This window comes from Pleurodeles waltl, chromosome 3_1, assembly GCF_031143425.1.
Source record: "Pleurodeles waltl isolate 20211129_DDA chromosome 3_1, aPleWal1.hap1.20221129, whole genome shotgun sequence".
NCBI classification, from domain to species: Eukaryota; Metazoa; Chordata; class Amphibia; order Caudata; family Salamandridae; genus Pleurodeles; species Pleurodeles waltl.
The window spans coordinates 1,775,530,382-1,775,548,134 of NC_090440.1; the positions used below are offsets into that span (position 1 = coordinate 1,775,530,382).

At 47.7% G+C, this 17,753-nt stretch overlaps 1 protein-coding gene across 2 annotated transcripts in view; it reads right to left on the reverse strand.

Moving 5' to 3' along the window:
* PFKL (phosphofructokinase, liver type) overlaps positions 1 to 17,753 on the reverse strand; it is a 304,230-nt gene that overhangs the window by 133,694 nt on the left and 152,783 nt on the right. For both annotated transcript variants that reach the window (XM_069225784.1, XM_069225783.1), the window contains exon 11: positions 13,413 to 13,477. In XM_069225784.1, coding sequence (XP_069081885.1) covers positions 13,413 to 13,477 — 65 coding nt within the window. The remainder of the gene's footprint in view (positions 1 to 13,412; positions 13,478 to 17,753) is intronic.

Genomic DNA, 17,753 nt, shown 5'->3' on the forward strand with positions numbered 1-17,753 from the left:
ATGCTGCCTATAAATACTCTTGCTGTGCACATGACTCTATATGGCTTTCTTCCTGCATGGCAAGGAAAGTTTTCTGCACTCTGGAATTCCCTCCAGGCCCCACCCGCTGCCCTGCTGCCCTCTTGACTCGGCTGGCAGCAAAGAGCCTCGGCAGAGATCTTCTGGAAAGAACACACTTCTGTCAGCTAAGTGGAGCACGCTGTATGGAATCTGTGTAGAATTTTATTATGGTCTTTTTGTTTTTTTGGTGAAAGCTGAAAGCTGAGACTACTTGCACTCTAGCCTTCTTGAGACTTTGAAGGGCCTCTTAAGGACACGGACATGATTTATGATTGGGGGCCTTGATGAGGGTTGAACAACAGATTTAGCGCGGGGGCCTTGACAACTTTCATTTTTTAATAGAGAAATGCAACAGAACTTCACTATCCTCAACTTTTTTATATTTTTGTACTAATAGTGATTACGCAATTCAGTGCTAGGATTACTTTATGTGTGACTTTACTTGCTTTTGGTATTGCTATTCGTTTCATATTAATAGTGATTATGCAATTCAGTGCTAAGAATACTCTATTTGTGAGTTTTCTTGCTTTTGGTATTGCAACTTGTTTTATGTTGTAGTTTTACCATAAAAAAACTAATGTGAAAGTGCAGATCCATGAAAGAGACTTGCAGAACTTCCTAATTTGTTTAGAGACATTCAGATTTCATCACCTTTTGTATATATTAATCCGTGAGACGAGAGAGAGGGCCAAGTTGCTGATATTACCAGGTGAATGTGCCGTGATAACCAAATTAGACGAAATTAATGAGATGAGTGCATGCCTTTTTGAATGCTGTTTAATGAGACCAGTGCATGCTTTATTGAATGTTGTGAAACAGTCTTAATAGCACATAGCCTCACCAATACCGTAATTCATCAAAGAAAGGCAACTTCCAGGGGCTCCACTGACAGTCCTCCATGACCCGAAAACCACACCTGGCTGGACCTGGTGAAAAGGAGTGCAGTGTTTGTCTCTTTTTTCTAAATCCCCTTCCCTTTTGGGGCTCCTGGTACAGTCAACAGCACCGAGGGGTGTCTCAGGAGGTCAGGAGAACAGTCATTGCCCCTGCAGACAGCCTGGTTTTCAGGTGACCACCTCCCTAGGAAACCTTACCCTGCTAAAGATACCAATAAGGGCTTTGGCTTCTGAAGGAGCTGTAGTGAACCTAAGGGGAATTGTTTCACGATACCTGGTAGCATGATCCACTACTACCAGTATATATTGGTTTCCTGAGGCTGTGAGTGGTTCACGTGGACCCACTATGTCCACACCAACCCTTTCAAAGGGAGCTCCCACCACTGGCAGTGGAATTAGGGGGGTCTATGGGTGGCCACCTACCGTATCACTGGCTTGGCAGATGACACAGGAGCTGCAAAACTCCTTCACCTTTTGAGACATGTTGGGCCAGTAGAAATAGCTGACAATCCTAATCAAAGTTTTAGTTTAGCACAGATGCCCAGTTAGGGAGATGTCATCTGCCTAATTGACAATTAATTCCCTGAACTGCTGAGGCACTACTACTCTCCTGGCAGCACCAGGTTTGGGGGTCTCTGGCCACAGTGTACAGGAGTCCCTCCTCTCAATAGATCCTTTGGGAGCCACTGACATCTCCCTTTTGCTGTGCAGCTGCTTGTTGCCTCAGGACCTCAAGAGTGGGGTGAGTTCTCTGTCCCTGACAAATGTGGTCCCTAGAGGGTCCGCCCAGGCCCAAGAGCTCTAACTAATAAGGATCAAGTTCCATGGGCTAAGTTCCCTCAGAGGATGGTAAGACTTCTTCCTGAGAAGAGCCTTGTGCTTGTTGCTTTACAGAAACTGATCCCACAGTCTTCTTGCCCTTTATCTTAGAAGGCTGGGCCATTATCCTAGGCTCCAACACCTCTTTTTCACCCAGTGCTCGGCTCTGTGCTCTAGTCTCAGGGATTCCAAGCTGAGGATGCCAGGTCATTCCCTAGAAGACATTCAACTGGGATTGTAGAAGAGACTACTACCTGTTTCAGGCCAATTGCTTGTTGTTTCTTTGCTATTTCCTAATTGCTAATGTGTATATAATTAGCGTGTACTTATCTCCAGTTGGAGGGAAATGCCTATACGTATTCTAGTGTTGTGTTACTATAATAAAGTACCTTTATTTTTCTAACACCTTGCGGTTCTTTCATGTGTGATGAGTTGCTGTGTGGCTATAGTGGTAGTTCATAAGCTTTGCACGTCTCCTAGATAAGCCTTGGCTGCTCATCCACAGCTACCTCTAGAGAGCCTGGCTTCTATACACTGCCTACACTTCACTAATAGAGGATACCTGGACCTGGGGTAAGGTGTAAGTACCATAGGTACCCAACACACACCAGGCCAGCTTCTTGAACTCCTGGTTTTATGGCATTTATTTTTATGACATCTATATGTATCAATATTTACTTTTTGTTAATGTTATCAGTATTTATTCATATTTCTTTTGTAGTTGAAACTAGTACATTTCCACATTTACATAACCGGTGCATGTTCATTCATGCTTGACGCTCAACAGGTTTTAATGATATGAACATCCACCAATGATAAAGCAATGCAAGTATATGAAAACATGAACATTTTAGTATCAAGGTTGTACAAAGCTACTTCTGTTCAAGCCTCTTTAATTCCTTTCGTTTTTTAAATCTGTCCCTGTCAATCTGCACAGCTTTTGGCCTAGCAGACGACTGACAGCATTTAGAATCACTAATCCAATTTCCCTTTTTACCCACATTTGAAAATTAATATAGACAGGAAAATAAATGGTCTTCTGTCTGTATTTATCTGTAAAAATCAGTAAAAATGGAAAACAGGGAGCCTTACACATAATTAGGAGTATGCCAATTCTACTATGTTTTTAGGTGGCGTCCAGGCATTTTACTGGTTAGCAGGGGTGAAGAGCACAGAGTTCTAAAGACAGTAAAATATCTGGTCCACCAAAAGGTAAACAATATGGGGATGGGGTGACTATAGGACACCAGAAAGAAAAGGGAAAGCATCTAGAGGTGCTCAGTATTGGAGAGGCTGTGGGGCAATGGGCAACCTACTACATATTTTATGGCATTGCTCCAAACTTGGTAGATACTGGGGTGGTGTGTCATAGGAGCTTTTGAGGTTCAGATCACCAATAAACCAGCAGTGGTTTTACTTGGTCGATTATTCCCATGCCATAGATCATCAAGCTCTCTGAGGGGCAAACAATGTGGCCTTGTGGAGGCAATACAAGCTCTTCTGTTTCTTAGGAGGAAGACCTCGCTTCCATACTTTTCAACATGGTTTAGGAAAATGTGGGACATTCTGGCTATTGAGAAGACCTTGCTTGCTGCTCGGAACTGTCTCGAATCCTTTGGTGTCAGCTGGAGGCCTTTGACACAGCTTTTCAAACATGAATACAGGGAGCTGTTGTGCTGTTTGCCTTATCGCAGATAAACAATGCTTCAGAGGCAAAAAACCTAATTACTCCTACAAGGACCATCCTGATGCGACCCAAGGGTAGGTCGCTCCCCCTGCCGCTGCAGCTCCTCCAGGTTCCTGAGTTCCTGAGACCCACCTAACAGTAAGTACCCCCCACCTCCCAGCCCCTCGTTCTGCCCCGCGCTACTCACCCTCTCTCCTGCTCCTGCTTCTTTTCCTCTTCTCTTCTTCTCTGTTCTTCCTCCTCTCTCCTCGTCTGTATTCTTCTTCTGTACTTCTCTTCTCCCCGTCTTCTCTCCTCTTCTCTTCTTCCTCATCTTCTGCTGTGGTCTTCTGCACTCTGTCTCTTTGTTTTTTGTATCTTCCTCCGTGTTCCTCTGTCTTCTTCTGTGTTCCTCTGTCTTATTCTGTGTTCCTCTGTCTTCTTCTGTCTTCCTCGGTGTTCTTCTGTCTTCCTCGGTGTTCTTCTGTCTTCCTCTGTGTTCTCCTTTCTTCCTCTGTGTTCTTCTCTCTTCCTCGGTGTTCTTCTCTCTTCCTCGGTGTTCTTCTGTATTCCTCTCTGTTCTTCTGTGTTCTTCTGTGTTTCTTCTGTTCTTCCGGTCTTCTGCTCTTCCGGTCTTCAGTCCTTCCGGTCTTCAGTCCTTCCGGTCTTCTGTTCTTCTTTTCTTCTGTTCTTCTGTTCTTCTTGTCTTCTTGTCTTCTGCCTTCGGCTCTTCTGCCTCCTCCGTCCTCTTCTCCCCGCGCCTGCCCTCCTGCCTCATCCCCCTCCCCCACTCGCATCCCCCATCTATCTCCCCTATCTAACCCGTTCACTTTCTACCTCCCTCACTCCTCCTATCTACCTATCTCTCTATCCCACTATCCAACTCCCTCACTCTCCACCTCCTCCTATCTTCCTATCTCTCTATCTTTTTCCCTATCTATCGATTTCTCTATCTACCTTTTCTCTCTACCTATTTCTCTATCTCTTGCCCCCTCCCGCCACCCCCTCTATTACCTATCTTCCTATCCCCTCACTCTACCTCTCACCCTCACCCACCTCTACAACCCCCCCTCCTCTATCTTCACAACCCTACACCTATCTTTCTCCCTAATCTCCTAAACCTCCTAACACTCTCCCCCCTCCACCCTTAAACCCCCCTCCCCCAGCTCTTCTCACTCTACCTGTCCCCCCCTCCCTCGCGCTTTCCCGCCGCGACCTCTTGCACGCCCCCGCCCCCCAGATCCCATTCGCCCCCAGCTGACCCCTCCCCCCCCTCCTACCTCATATGGCGGCCGCTGCGCGACAGTGGTAGCGACCCTTGACCCAAGGGTAGGTCGCTCCCCCTGCCGCTGCAGCTCCTCCAGGTTCCTGAGTTCCTGAGACCCACCTCACAGTAAGTACCCCCCACCTCCCAGCCCCTCGTTCTGCCCCGCGCTACTCACCCTCTCTCCTGCTCCTGCTTCTTTTCCTCTTTTCTTCTTCTCTGTTCTTCCTCCTCTCTCCTCGTCTGTATTCTTCTTCTGTACTTCTCTTCTCCCCGTCTTCTCTCCTCTTCTCTTCTTCCTCATCTTCTGCTGTGGTCTTCTGCACTCTGTCTCTTCGTTTTTTGTATCTTCCTCTGTGTTCCTCTGTCTTCTTCTGTGTTCCTCTGTCTTCTTCTGTCTTCCTCGGTGTTCTTCTGTCTTCCTCGGTGTTCTTCTGTCTTCCTCGGTGTTCTTCTGTCTTCCTCGGTGTTCTTCTGTCTTCCTCGGTGTTCTTCTGTCTTCCTCGGTGTTCTCCTTTCTTCCTCGGTGTTCTCCTTTCTTCCTCGGTGTTCTCCTTTCTTCCTCGGTGTTCTTCTGTATTCCTCGGTGTTCTTCTGTATTCCTCGGTGTTCTTCTGTATTCCTCGGTGTTCTTCTGTATTCCTCGGTGTTCTTCTGTATTCCTTGGTGTTTCTTCTGTTCTTCCGGTCTTCTGCTCTTCCGGTCTTCAGTCCTTCCGGTCTTCAGTCCTTCCGGTCTTCAGTCCTTCCGGTCTTCTTTTCTTCTGTTCTTCTGTTCTTCTTGTCTTCTGCCTTCGGCTCTTCTGCCTCCTCCGTCCTCTTCTCCCCGCGTCTGCCCTCCTGCTCCTGCCTCATCCCCCTCCCCCACTCGCATCCCCCATCTATCTCCCCTATCTAACCCGTTCACTTTCTACCTCCCTCACTCCTCCTATCTACCTATCTCTCCATCTCTCTATCCAACTCCCTCACTCTCCACCTCCTCCTATCTTCCTATCTCTCTATCTTTTTCCCTATCTATCGATTTCTCTATCTACCTTTTCTCTCTACCTATTTCTCTATCTCTCCCCCCTCCCGCCACCCCCTCTATTACCTATCTTCCTATCCCCTCACTCTACCTCTCACCCTCACCCACCTCTACAACCCCCCCTCCCCTATCTTCACAACCCTACACCTATCTTTCTCCCTAATCTCCTAAACCTCCTAACACTCTCCCCCCTCCCCCCTTAAACCCCCCTCCCCCAGCTCTTCTCACTCTACCTGTCCCCCCCCTCGCGCTTTCCCGCCGCGACCTCCTGCACGCCCCGCCCCCCAGCTCCCATTCGCCCCCCCCCTCCTACCTCATATGGCGGCCGCTGCGCGACAGTGGTAGCGACCCTTGACCCAAGGGTAGGTCGCTCCCCCTGCCGCTGCAGCTCCTCCAGGTTCCTGAGTTCCTGAGACCCACCTCACAGTAAGTACCCCCCACCTCCCAGCCCCTCGTTCTGCCCCGCGCTACTCACCCTCTCTCCTGCTTCTTTTCCTCTTTTCTTCTTCTCTGTTCTTCCTCCTCTCTCCTCGTCTGTATTCTTCTTCTGTACTTCTCTTCTCCCCGTCTTCTCTCCTCTTCTCTTCTTCCTCGTCTTCTGCTGTGGTCTTCTGCACTCTGTCTCTTCGTTTTTTGTATCTTCCTCCGTGTTCCTCTGTCTTCTTCTGTGTTCCTCTGTCTTCTTCTGTGTTCCTCTGTCTTCCTCTGTCTTCCTCTGTCTTCCTCTGTCTTCCTCTGTCTTCCTCTGTCTTCCTCTGTCTTCCTCTGTCTTCCTCTGTCTTCCTCTGTCTTCCTCGGTGTTCTCCTTTCTTCCTCTGTGTTCTCCTTTCTTCCTCTGTGTTCTCCTTTCTTCCTCTGTGTTCTCCTTTCTTCCTCTGTGTTCTTCTGTATTCTTCTCTGTTCTTCTCTCTTCCTCGGTGTTCTTCTGTATTCCTCTCTGTTCTTCTGTGTTCTTCTGTGTTTCTTCTGTTCTTCCGGTCTTCTGCTCTTCCGGTCTTCAGTCCTTCCGGTCTTCAGTCCTTCCGGTCTTCAGTCCTTCCGGTCTTCAGTCCTTCCGGTCTTCAGTTCTTCTTTTCTTCTGTTCTTCTTGTCTTCTTGTCTTCTTGTCTTCTGCCTTCGGCTCTTCTGCCTCCTCCGTCCTCTTCTCCCCGCGCCTGCCCTCCTACCTCATCCCCCTCCCCCACTCGCATCTCCCATCTATCGCCCCTATCTAACCCGTTCACTTTCTACCTCCCTCACTCCTCCTATCTACCTATCTCTCCATCTCTCTATCCCACTATCCAACTCCCTCACTCTCCACCTCCTCCTATCTTCCTATCTCTCTATCTTTTTCCCTATCTATCGATTTCTCTATCTACCTTTTCTCTCTACCTATTTCTCTATCTCTCCCCCCCTCCCGCCACCCCCTCTATTACCTATCTTCCTATCCCCTCACTCTACCTCTCACCCTCACCCACCTCTACAACCCCCCCTCCCCTATCTTCACAACCCTACACCTATCTTTCTCCCTAATCTCCTAAACCTCCTAACACTCTCCCCCCTCCACCCTTAAACCCCCCTCCCCCAGCTCTTCTCACTCTACCTGTTCCTCCTTCTTTTCCTCTTTTCTTCTTCTCTGTTCTTCCTCCTCTCTCCTCGTCTGTATTCTTCTTCTGTACTTCTCTTCTCCCCGTCTTCTCTCCTCTTCTCTTCTTCCTCATCTTCTGCTGTGGTCTTCTGCACTCTGTCTCTTCGTTTTTTGTATCTTCCTCCGTGTTCTTCTGTGTTCTTCTGTCTTCCTCTGTCTTCCTCTGTCTTCCTCTGTCTTCCTCTGTCTTCCTCTGTCTTCCTCTGTCTTCCTCTGTCTTCCTCTGTCTTCCTCTGTGTTCTTCTGTATTCTTCTCTGTTCTTCTGTCTTCCTCAGTGTTCTTCTGTATTCCTCTCTGTTCTTCTGTGTTCTTCTGTGTTTCTTCTGTTCTTCCGGTCTTCTGCTCTTCCGGTCTTCAGTCCGTCCGGTCTTCTGTTCTTCTGTTCTTCTTGTCTTCTGCCTTCGGCTCTTCTGCCTCCTCCGTCCTCTTCTCCCCGCGCCTGCCCTCCTGCTCCTGCCTCATCCCCCTCCCCCACTCGCATCCCCCATCTATCTCCCCTATCTAACCCGTTCACTTTCTACCTCCCTCACTCCTCCTATCTACCTATCTCTCCATCTCTCTATCCCACTATCCAACTCCCTCACTCTCCACCTCCTCCTATCTTCCTATCTCTCTATCTTTTTCCCTATCTATCGATTTCTCTATCTACCTTTTCTCTATCTCTCCCCCCCTCCCGCCACCCCCTCCATTACCTATCTTCCTATCCCCTCACTCTACCTCTCACCCTCACCCACCTCTACAACCCCCCCTCCCCTATCTTCACAACCCTACACCTATCTTTCTCCCTAATATCCTAAACCTCCTAACACTCTCCCCCCTCCACCCTTAAACCCCCCTCCCCCAGCTCTTCTCACTCTACCTGTCCCCCCCTCCCTCGCGCTTTCCTGCCGCGACCTCCTGCACGCCCCCGCCCCCCAGCTCCCATTCGCCCCCAGCTGACCCCTCCCCCCCCCTCCTACTTCATATGGCGCCCGCCCGCGCCCAGCGCCACGACCCCTGGTCCCCAGCTCTCCCAAGCCCTGCTGATCCGCTACAACCCCACCATCCTCCATACCCTCAACCCAGGACGCTCCAACACCTGCTTCCAAGCTCACCCCAAACGCACCCATGGACCCTTCGCCTGCAACTCCTGCAAACGCATCTTCCACCACGCAACAACTACGACCACAAGCCCACGCGCCATCAACCACCTCAAGTGCATCCTAGTCAACGCTCGCTCCGTTCACAAACACGCCGTTGAACTCTGGGACCTCCTAGACTCCACAGCACCGGACGTCGCCTTCATCACGGAGACCTGGATGAACGCCTCCTCTGCTCCAGACATCGCCACCGCCATCCCCGAAGGCTACAAGATCTCCAGGAAAAGCACCAACCAAGTAGGAGGAGGTATCGCCATCGTCTTCAAAGACTCCATCAGCGTCACCACCTCCACTGAAGACTCCCCTCTCGCCGCTGAACACCTGCATTTTCAGATTCGCACCGACCCGAGGACCACCCTCAGAGGATCCCTCGTCTACCGTCCTCCCGGACCTCGCGCCCCTTTCAGCGACGCCATCGCCGACTTCATCTCCACGCACGCCCTCGCCTCACCGGACTACATCCTCCTAGGCGACCTCAACTTCCATCTGGAACAAAACAACGACCCCAACACCACCATCCTGCTCGCCAACCTCGCCAACCTCTGCCTCAAACAACTGGTGAACACTGCCACCCACATCGCCGGACACACACTCGACCCTATCTTCTCCGCCAGCAAACACGTCTTCTTCAGCCACGCCTCCGCCCTTCATTGGACCGACCACAGCTGCGTCCACTTCACATTCCGACTCGAGACCCGCCACCTCCGCACTCAACCCATCCCTCGCCGACAGTGGAACAAGATCCCTGAAGAGCAACTCTTCTCCGCACTCGCCGCCAACCAACCCACCCTCACTACCGACCCCAACGACGCAGCCCTCAACCTCACAAACTGGATCTCCAACTGCGCAGACAACCTTGCTCCCCTCAAACGCTCGCAGCGACAGAACAACACCAAGAAACCCCTCTGGTTCTCTGACACCCTCAAAGAATCAAAGAAAACTTGTCGCGCACTTGAGAAAGCCTGGCGCAAGGACCGCACCGCTGACCACATGACCGCCCTCAAGAACGCTACCCGCGAACACCACCACCTGATCCGCGCTGCCAAAAGGAATTTTTTCACCGACAGACTGGACAAAAACAGCCACAACAGCAGAGATCTCTTCAGCATCATCAAGGAGTTCTCCAATCCCAGCGCCAACGCCAACGCCGTCACGCCCTCACAGGATCTATGCGAATCCCTCGCCACTTTCTTCCATCGCAAGATCAGCGACCTCCACGACAGCTTCGGACACCAGACCCAACCAAACACCACAGAACCCACATCCCCGACCATCACCCTCAACAACTGGACCCACATCAGCACGGAAGAAACCAAATCCATCATGAACTCTATCCACTCCGGCGCCCCTTCGGACCCCTGCCCGCACTTCATCTTTAACAAAGCCGACGACATCATCGCCCCGCACCTCCAGACCATCATCAACTCTTCTTTTTCTTCTGCTACCTTCCCCGAATGCTGGAAACACGCCGAAGTCAACGCCCTACTAAAGAAACCTACGGCTGACCCGAGCGACCTGAAAAACTTCCGCCCCATCTCCCTTCTGCCTTTCCCAGCCAAAGTAATAGAGAAGACCGTCAACAAACAGCTGACCACCTTCCTGGAAGACAACAACCTGCTCGACCCCTCACAGACCGGATTCCGAACCAACCACAGCACTGAAACCGCCCTCATCTCAGTCACAGACGACATCAGAACCCTGATGGACAACGGTGAAACAGTCGCCCTCATTCTTCTCGACCTCTCGGCTGCCTTTGACACCGTCTGTCACCGCACCCTAATCACCCGCCTCTGCTCCACCGGGATCCAAGACCAGGCCCTGGACTGGATCGCCTCCTTCCTCGCAAACCGCTCCCAAAGAGTCTACCTCCCTCCGTTTCGCTCAGAACCCACTGAGATCATCTGCGGCGTACCTCAAGGCTCATCACTCAGCCCGACACTCTTCAATGTCTACATGAGCCCCCTCGCCAACATCGTACGCAAGCACGACATCATCATCACCTCCTACGCCGACGACACCCAACTTATACTCTCCCTCACCAAGGACCCCGCCAGCGCCAAGACCAACCTACAAGAGGGTATGAAGGACGTCGCAGATTGGATGAGGCTCAGCCGCCTAAAGCTGAACTCTGAAAAAACTGAAGTCCTCATCCTCGGCAACACCCCGTCCGCCTGGGACGACTCCTGGTGGCCCTCGGCACCGCACCGACCCCCGCAGACCACGCCCGCAACCTCGGCTTCATCTTGGACCCTCTTCTCACCATGACCAAGCAAGTCAACGCCGTGTCCTCCGCCTGCTTCCTCACCCTCCGCATGCTCCGCAAGATCTTCCGCTGGATCCCCGCCGACACCAGAAAAACCGTGACCCACGCCCTCGTCACGAGCCGCCTGGACTACGGCAACACCCTCTACGCCGGGACCACAGCCAAACTCCAAAATCGCCTACAACGCATTCAAAACGCCTCGTCCCGCCTCATCCTCGACGTACCCCGGAGCAGCCACATCTCCGCACACCTGAGACACCTGCATTGGCTCCCAGTCAGCAAAAGGATCACCTTCCGACTTCTCACCCACGCACACAAAGCCCTCCACGACAAGGGACCGGAATACCTCAACAGACGCCTCAACTTCTACGTCCCCACCCGCCCCCTCCGCTCCTCTGGCCTCGCACTCGCCGCCGTCCCTCGCATCCGACGCTCCACGGCGGGTGGGAGATCTTTCTCCTTCCTGGCGGCCAAGACCTGGAACTCCCTCCCCACCAGCCTCAGGACCACCCAGGACCACTCCGCTTTCCGGAGACTCCTAAAGACCTGGCTGTTCGAGCAGCGATAACCACCCCCTTTGTCCCTAGCGCCTTGAGACCCGCGCGGGTGAGTAGCGCGCTTTATAAATGCTAATGATTTGATGGACCTCTTATCAGAGATCGGAACTAGGGCCATGGTGACCAACTGGAAGGGGGGCTAGTTGTCTTTATTTATAAACAAAATGGTGGGATTTGTAATTTCGAGCTCCTTGCTGACTGATGGGTTGTAGGCAATAATATGTATAGATAAACAAAAAAAACAGTTAACACTAAAAATATGGGGTGAAGGACCGAATGCGGTGGATTCACTGTAAAAGACACTGTGTATGGGTTACATATATGTTAAATGAAACTCAGTTACAAAGAAGGAAGGGGGAGGCCGGGTGCATAGGAGATGAAGTAACGTGTAATGTTTTATGACTCCGAGTTGAAAAACTAATAACATTGGTTATAAAAAATAAATATGGGGTGAGTACACAAAAAGGAGGATTTCCTGCAGGATGCCAAGAACACTTGCCCCATAAATATTCCAGGAGGTAATCAGGAGAAGGTTATGGGAACAAGTTGGGAAGCATTCTGACTAACAGTTTGTGAAACCTTTTTGCCACTTTGTAGTTTGTCTTATTTTAAAAGGTAATCTCATCTGGTCAAGTCTGGTTGAAAGCAAATTCACAAGGTAGAATATGTTTTAAAGCGTGAAGGAATGTTTTATAGCAGAAAGGCACAGTCTAATACACTCAGTACTAATAATGCACTGTACAATTTACTATAATGGGTACAGTTTGCTACTGTAAGTTATAGTTTGTTAGAAAGAGTTTACGTATGGCTGACAGCCTACGTTGCTAAGAAGAGTAACATGGCCTTGCTGTTGGCTGTCTGGCTTCTCAATTATCTTCCATGCATGCCTGCAGAAGGTTTGAATAAGCTAACTCTGTAAACTCAGCTGTTACCTTTATGAAGCGTAACTGACAGGCGTGATCTCCCTTTCGTAACAAACTGCCCTGTGCTTGGAATGTCCTACATGTTAAAGTAGGCATCTACATTAGTTTAGAATGTAATGTTTGTTGTGCCCACGTGGGGTCTATTAGCATCATTTTTATAGAGGATTTGAACATCTTCTTTCTTACCAGATGTATTAGCAGAATTGTTGAATAAAGCTGGTCTCTATCTAACTAGTAAACAATACATTTCTCCTGGAATACACGCCCTGCGGTGATCTAGATGTGCAACTTTTGGCATTCTAGTTTTCAAGCTTTTTTGTCTTCTAACATCTCTTAGAAAATGTGTTGTATTATTCTGTGGTCCATCTGCCATGTTGTTTGATTCTTGCGCATGCTAGGTCATGGATACTATCCGCCCATCTAGAAGGCCCAAACACCAGTATTCTGAGCTTCTTTAAGAGTTGTGAACAACAAGTGTGCCTCTGTTTCACAATGTTATACACTGCCTGTAGGAAGCTGTGTTCTGGCTGCAGTATTCCCCCAACCTTTTGCCTGATTTTTGATGCAACTTTGACTTAAGTCCACTGGGTTCCTGCTAACCAGGTCCCCAGTGCCAGCGTTCCTTCCCCAAAACAAGACACATGGTCACTTGATCTCCAAGTGGCCAGGACCCTTTAGTATCTTGGTAAGTCCCTAGTAAATGGTACCTCTGGTACCTGGGGCCTAGGTACTAAAGAAGGTCCCTAAGAGCTGCAGCACAACTTGTGCCACTCTGGGTAAATACAATCATAACATTGAATCCCAGTAGGACTGACTCAGACCTTTAACCTTTCGAGACTGATACCTTCAGTGTCATTAAATTGGTAGAATGGTAACTCATGTTAGTAACCATCACACAAAGGTGAATAATTCTGATTAAATTTGGAATCACAACATTCTGAAAAAACTCTTACATTACCATAAATACCTGACCCTAGGAATGCATTTGTTAAAAGTTGGAACTTAATGTTAAATAGTGTCAAACAAAACTACTAATTTTCATAATATTAAAATAGGTAAAACTTCTCAGATTCCACACATACTTTTATAATTTCCCAGACATCCATTAACAGGGTTCAACATTGCCACATCTGGCATTTGCTTATGTATTCCGAACTGGAATTTTGACACATACCTTCCTCGTAATTGAATAGCTTCGTCAAACCTTTTTTCATCCATTGCTTTTTGAACATCTTTGGTCTGAAATAGAATTAAATAACTAAGTACCATATGAAACAAAAGTCACATTGCAAAAATGTCCTAAATGTATGAGTCACTAGGCATGCAAAAACAGGCCTGGGTTAAGACATCTCAACAACTGAAGTAGTTTCAAGCATCAGTAACTAGTTATCTAAATAAGACGAAGCAGGGCTCTTTAAAGGAACAGCAGGCACAATATGGCTTGTTTTCTGAAATCCATGTCTCCCAGCATTTTTCTATTGGCTGTGTAAAGCATGCCTGGTAAAATCCAATTCATGCTGAGGTTATAATCTATATCCTTTTACATCATGGATACTCACAAAAATCAATCTTCATCTAAGACATGAGGAGGGTGCATCAGGAGATAAGATGATTGGTTCCTTCCAGGAATAAGACTTTTCTTGAGAATCCTATGCACAAAGCAAATTGACTGAGAGCAGCCCAGCACAGGATCTTTCAATGCACTTTATACGCACCACAGGAAAATCCTTCATTTTGACTCTCATTTAACAATCCACGTTATTGTACCTCCTCATTCCTCTAGATAACAACATCACCTAAAAATTCTTACTATGTTTATGTTTCCATGGCCAGCCCTATTAGTTAAGGTTGACCATAACAAAATCCAAATCAATTATTGCTCCCATAATTAGCTATCAGTTATGTCATCCTTAAAATCGCTTGGATAATAAATAGTTCATGTGATGCTGCCTGGCTAGGAGGCTATATTTTATCACTCCTACCAAAACCTAATCAATCTAAGCTTCCCTTGTGGAAAAGGCTCACAGGTTACTGAGCCTCAAACTACAGCCTAATGACAACCCTAGGCCTATGATCAAAAACTGCTGAACTACAGGGACCTTGGCTGAACTCTCAAACCAGCTAAAAGGTCTGGATACTTAAATTCTGAAAGTGGGTATTTATTACGACTTTACAATTGTGATGCAGCATGCACGTAAACATTTTTAGTTCTGTAAATGAGCTGCGAAGGGCTAAAAGTATCTGGTATGCTGGCCGTGCAGCAGCCAGCTAGGCTTAAAATATTAGTGGAAGACAATCTCATTTCTTTACTCTCGCATTTGCTTACATGCTGAACTGAGGGGACAGGTATATATTCATTTGTTGCATGTTGCTGTCATTGATATGGGCAGTGAGAGAGCTGCTGTCTGGAGTTTCACTTGTCTTATTCCCTTGCCCTCGATGTAGAGGGCAGGGTAATAATACATTATGTACATCGTTCAGTTTTCTCTGTGAACTTGACTTGGTCTTGTATGACTACTGGATTTGCCAGAGATGGGCTAGCCTGTTGCATCTGTGGTGCCCATCATTATGGAAGTAGTCCTTCGCAATTGAATCGGGCCGTGTGACTCTCTTTTCTTTGTTGATGGCACTATTATGGTTGTCAAGACCGGACACAATGGTACCGAGGAGCTCTACAGGGGTAGTATTGGCAAGGGACTTTTCTCACCCTTCTTGTGTGGTGGGGCCCAGCTTTGTCAGGGGACAGGATGCACTTCAAGCCTTGCAATGAAAGCCATGCTTAAAATGGATATATTGCTGACCAACAGGCACCTGAGTGGTGGCATGCGGAGCATGGCTTGGCCCCAGTCCACACTATAGGACATAGGTGTATCCTCGATGTCCTTCAGAGTTCATCTAGAAACCTGAGGTGCTGCAGACCTGGAAACACGTTGAATATCCTGGCGCAGACTTGCATGCATCCCAAGGGGTCAGGGAGGCCTGCAGGTCTTTGGTGAGTATCTGGTTGCAGGCTGGTTGTTCTTACTGGGCCGCCGGCATCATGTACAGACAGGAAATAACTGCTATTCACTCCACTTGTCCATACTAGGGTGTAATCACTATTTAGCTGGTGTTAGATGCCAGCTTTAAAAACATGGCACACTTAAATCTTGCTGATGGTAATGGTGAGGCGGTGAACAGAAATACTAGAGGCCTCACCTCTATTGTTGCTTCATTATTGCAAGGCATTTGCTATCATGCCAAGCGCTTCGTAACAGATTTAACTGGGCTGCCAGGAGTTACAACCAATCGTGATTAAGGTATGGTCGCTGAGCCTTGTTTTTTAAATGTGCACGTAAATCAAACTTCTTGATAAAATCTGAAACTGCAAGTTAGGTTACACCTGATTAGTGGAGGGAAATATAGAGTGGGAGCTTAGTGGTAACAATCGGGTCTCCAGGGATCAAAGTGATCTCCTACAATTGAAATTCAAAGAGCTTCTTTGTGAACACAGCTACTTTGGTTACTCTTTGGAAGAGGTGTCACTGAAGGGTGGGGTTGAAGTGTTTGATCTGTAATACCAGTAAATGTATTCTTCTAAATCATACCAGGCTATAGCTGAATTTAATGCACTTAAACTAGGTGGCCTTTGCATGGATTGAGAATGGCACACTACTAGACTGAACAACAGTTATATTGCTCATACTGACTTAAATTAATATATTGAAAAAGCAGTAGGCAGACTACATCAGAGATACGGTGTAGTCTAGGAAAGTGACATCAGCACAGTCCTGAACAATGCACTTGATATGACTGGTACATGCACAAGAGCATCTACGTGCACCACTCACAGCGAGGACATCAAAGAGGAGATTTTAAAGTTATCTAATAGTAAAGTCCTAAGCCCTGTTGGCATTGGCATCAAATTTTATAACAACATATTGTAATCTGATTTAGGTCCTGTTCCTCCTTCTCTGAATGAGTTAGGAGTCACTTCTGAGACAGCAGCTGTTCGATTCCACTCACTTCTGTGAAATCTGCCAAAACTGGAGTGGAATGTTCCTTGCACAGGTAATTGTTGAAGATTAATGCAGATAATATACCATTAGCAACAATACTAGCTCATTGGTCATTTCCATGCTAGCATTTCTTGCTCCCGCTGGAGCGAGCAGTTTTGAAATTGACCAGATCCATACAGAATGCTTTGAGAAGGGCCTTTTCCATTATTCATAGTATTGATCTGGAACTCCTCATTCAGCCGCCAAATTCTGATGAAGCCTAAGAACGCCTTTGACTCAGTTGAGTAGCTCTTCTGTTTGAGGTGTTGTGAGGGATCAGGGCCAGGCCTAACTGGTTATTCCGCTATACACCACTGCAGGAACAAGGCTCATTATCAATGAAGTACCTTCTGGAGAAATTTCCCAAAGCAATGATGCCCACGGTCTTCCCTGCTCCTTGACTTATCAAAGGAACCACTGATATATTTTGAAGGTAAATGCTAACAGAGGTATAAAGAGCTATGCACATAAGCATGTATACAATTGATTTGGGAGGGCAGTCGCAGAGGGTGACCATCATATGAAACGGTTTGCATCATATGAAACAGGGGGACTGGCAGTTCCTGACCTAAAGGGATACTTCCTCTTGGTTCAGGCTCTGTATGCTTATTACCTGTTAGTATTGAGAAGGCAATTGCTAAACAGTTACCGCTAGATACACTATTGCCCAGTGCCTTTCAAGCTCCATTCAATGAGATTCAGCCTATCCACACAACACTGGTGCATGGTGGAGGCTGAAGGAATCTACAGGGAGACCTCCTCTCTTCTTTACCCATTCTCGCGGATTCACGGACTCAAGTTGACTTTTGATATTAACTTTATGAGCTAAACAACAATGGAGATTGACCTTTAGCCATATGGAATTAGACAAAGTCCCACTTTCACCAATAACTACATTTATTTCACCTGTGTAATTCATTAAATGAGGATTTCCACAACCCAAATTGATGAACCAAATTCAGTCCTCAGAAACACCAAAACACCTATTTTGCAATGTGTGTGCAGTCATGATGGACTCTGGGCCACATAACGTTTGTGGTTTTTCGACATGCCTGGAATGTGGAACTTGGTTGTGTGTTATGAGCCTAGCAGTGGGCTAAGGTTTCCATGAAGACTATAGAGGTGTCTTTAAATTATAAGCATAAGTTGCTACATTTTGGGTTTGTTTTTTTGCACCAGGTTTATGGGACACCAGTTAGTATGCACTGGATGAATTCTACATTTTCTGATACATGTCCTAGGTGTCGTGTGAATAGAGCAGGTTTTACGCTTGACATAGCTTCAATATCTTAATGCTGGTGGGATATGAGAAAAGTGCTGGTTTGCGGGGTTCTCTGAAGTGTAACCCTCTATCAAGAGACTGTGCATGTGCTACATTTCTAATATCACTAAAATGCAGACTGCTTGGGGTGGCATCAGCTTGTGAACCTCATATACAGAGACTCAGAACGAAGTGGAAGAAACCTAATGTATGTTGA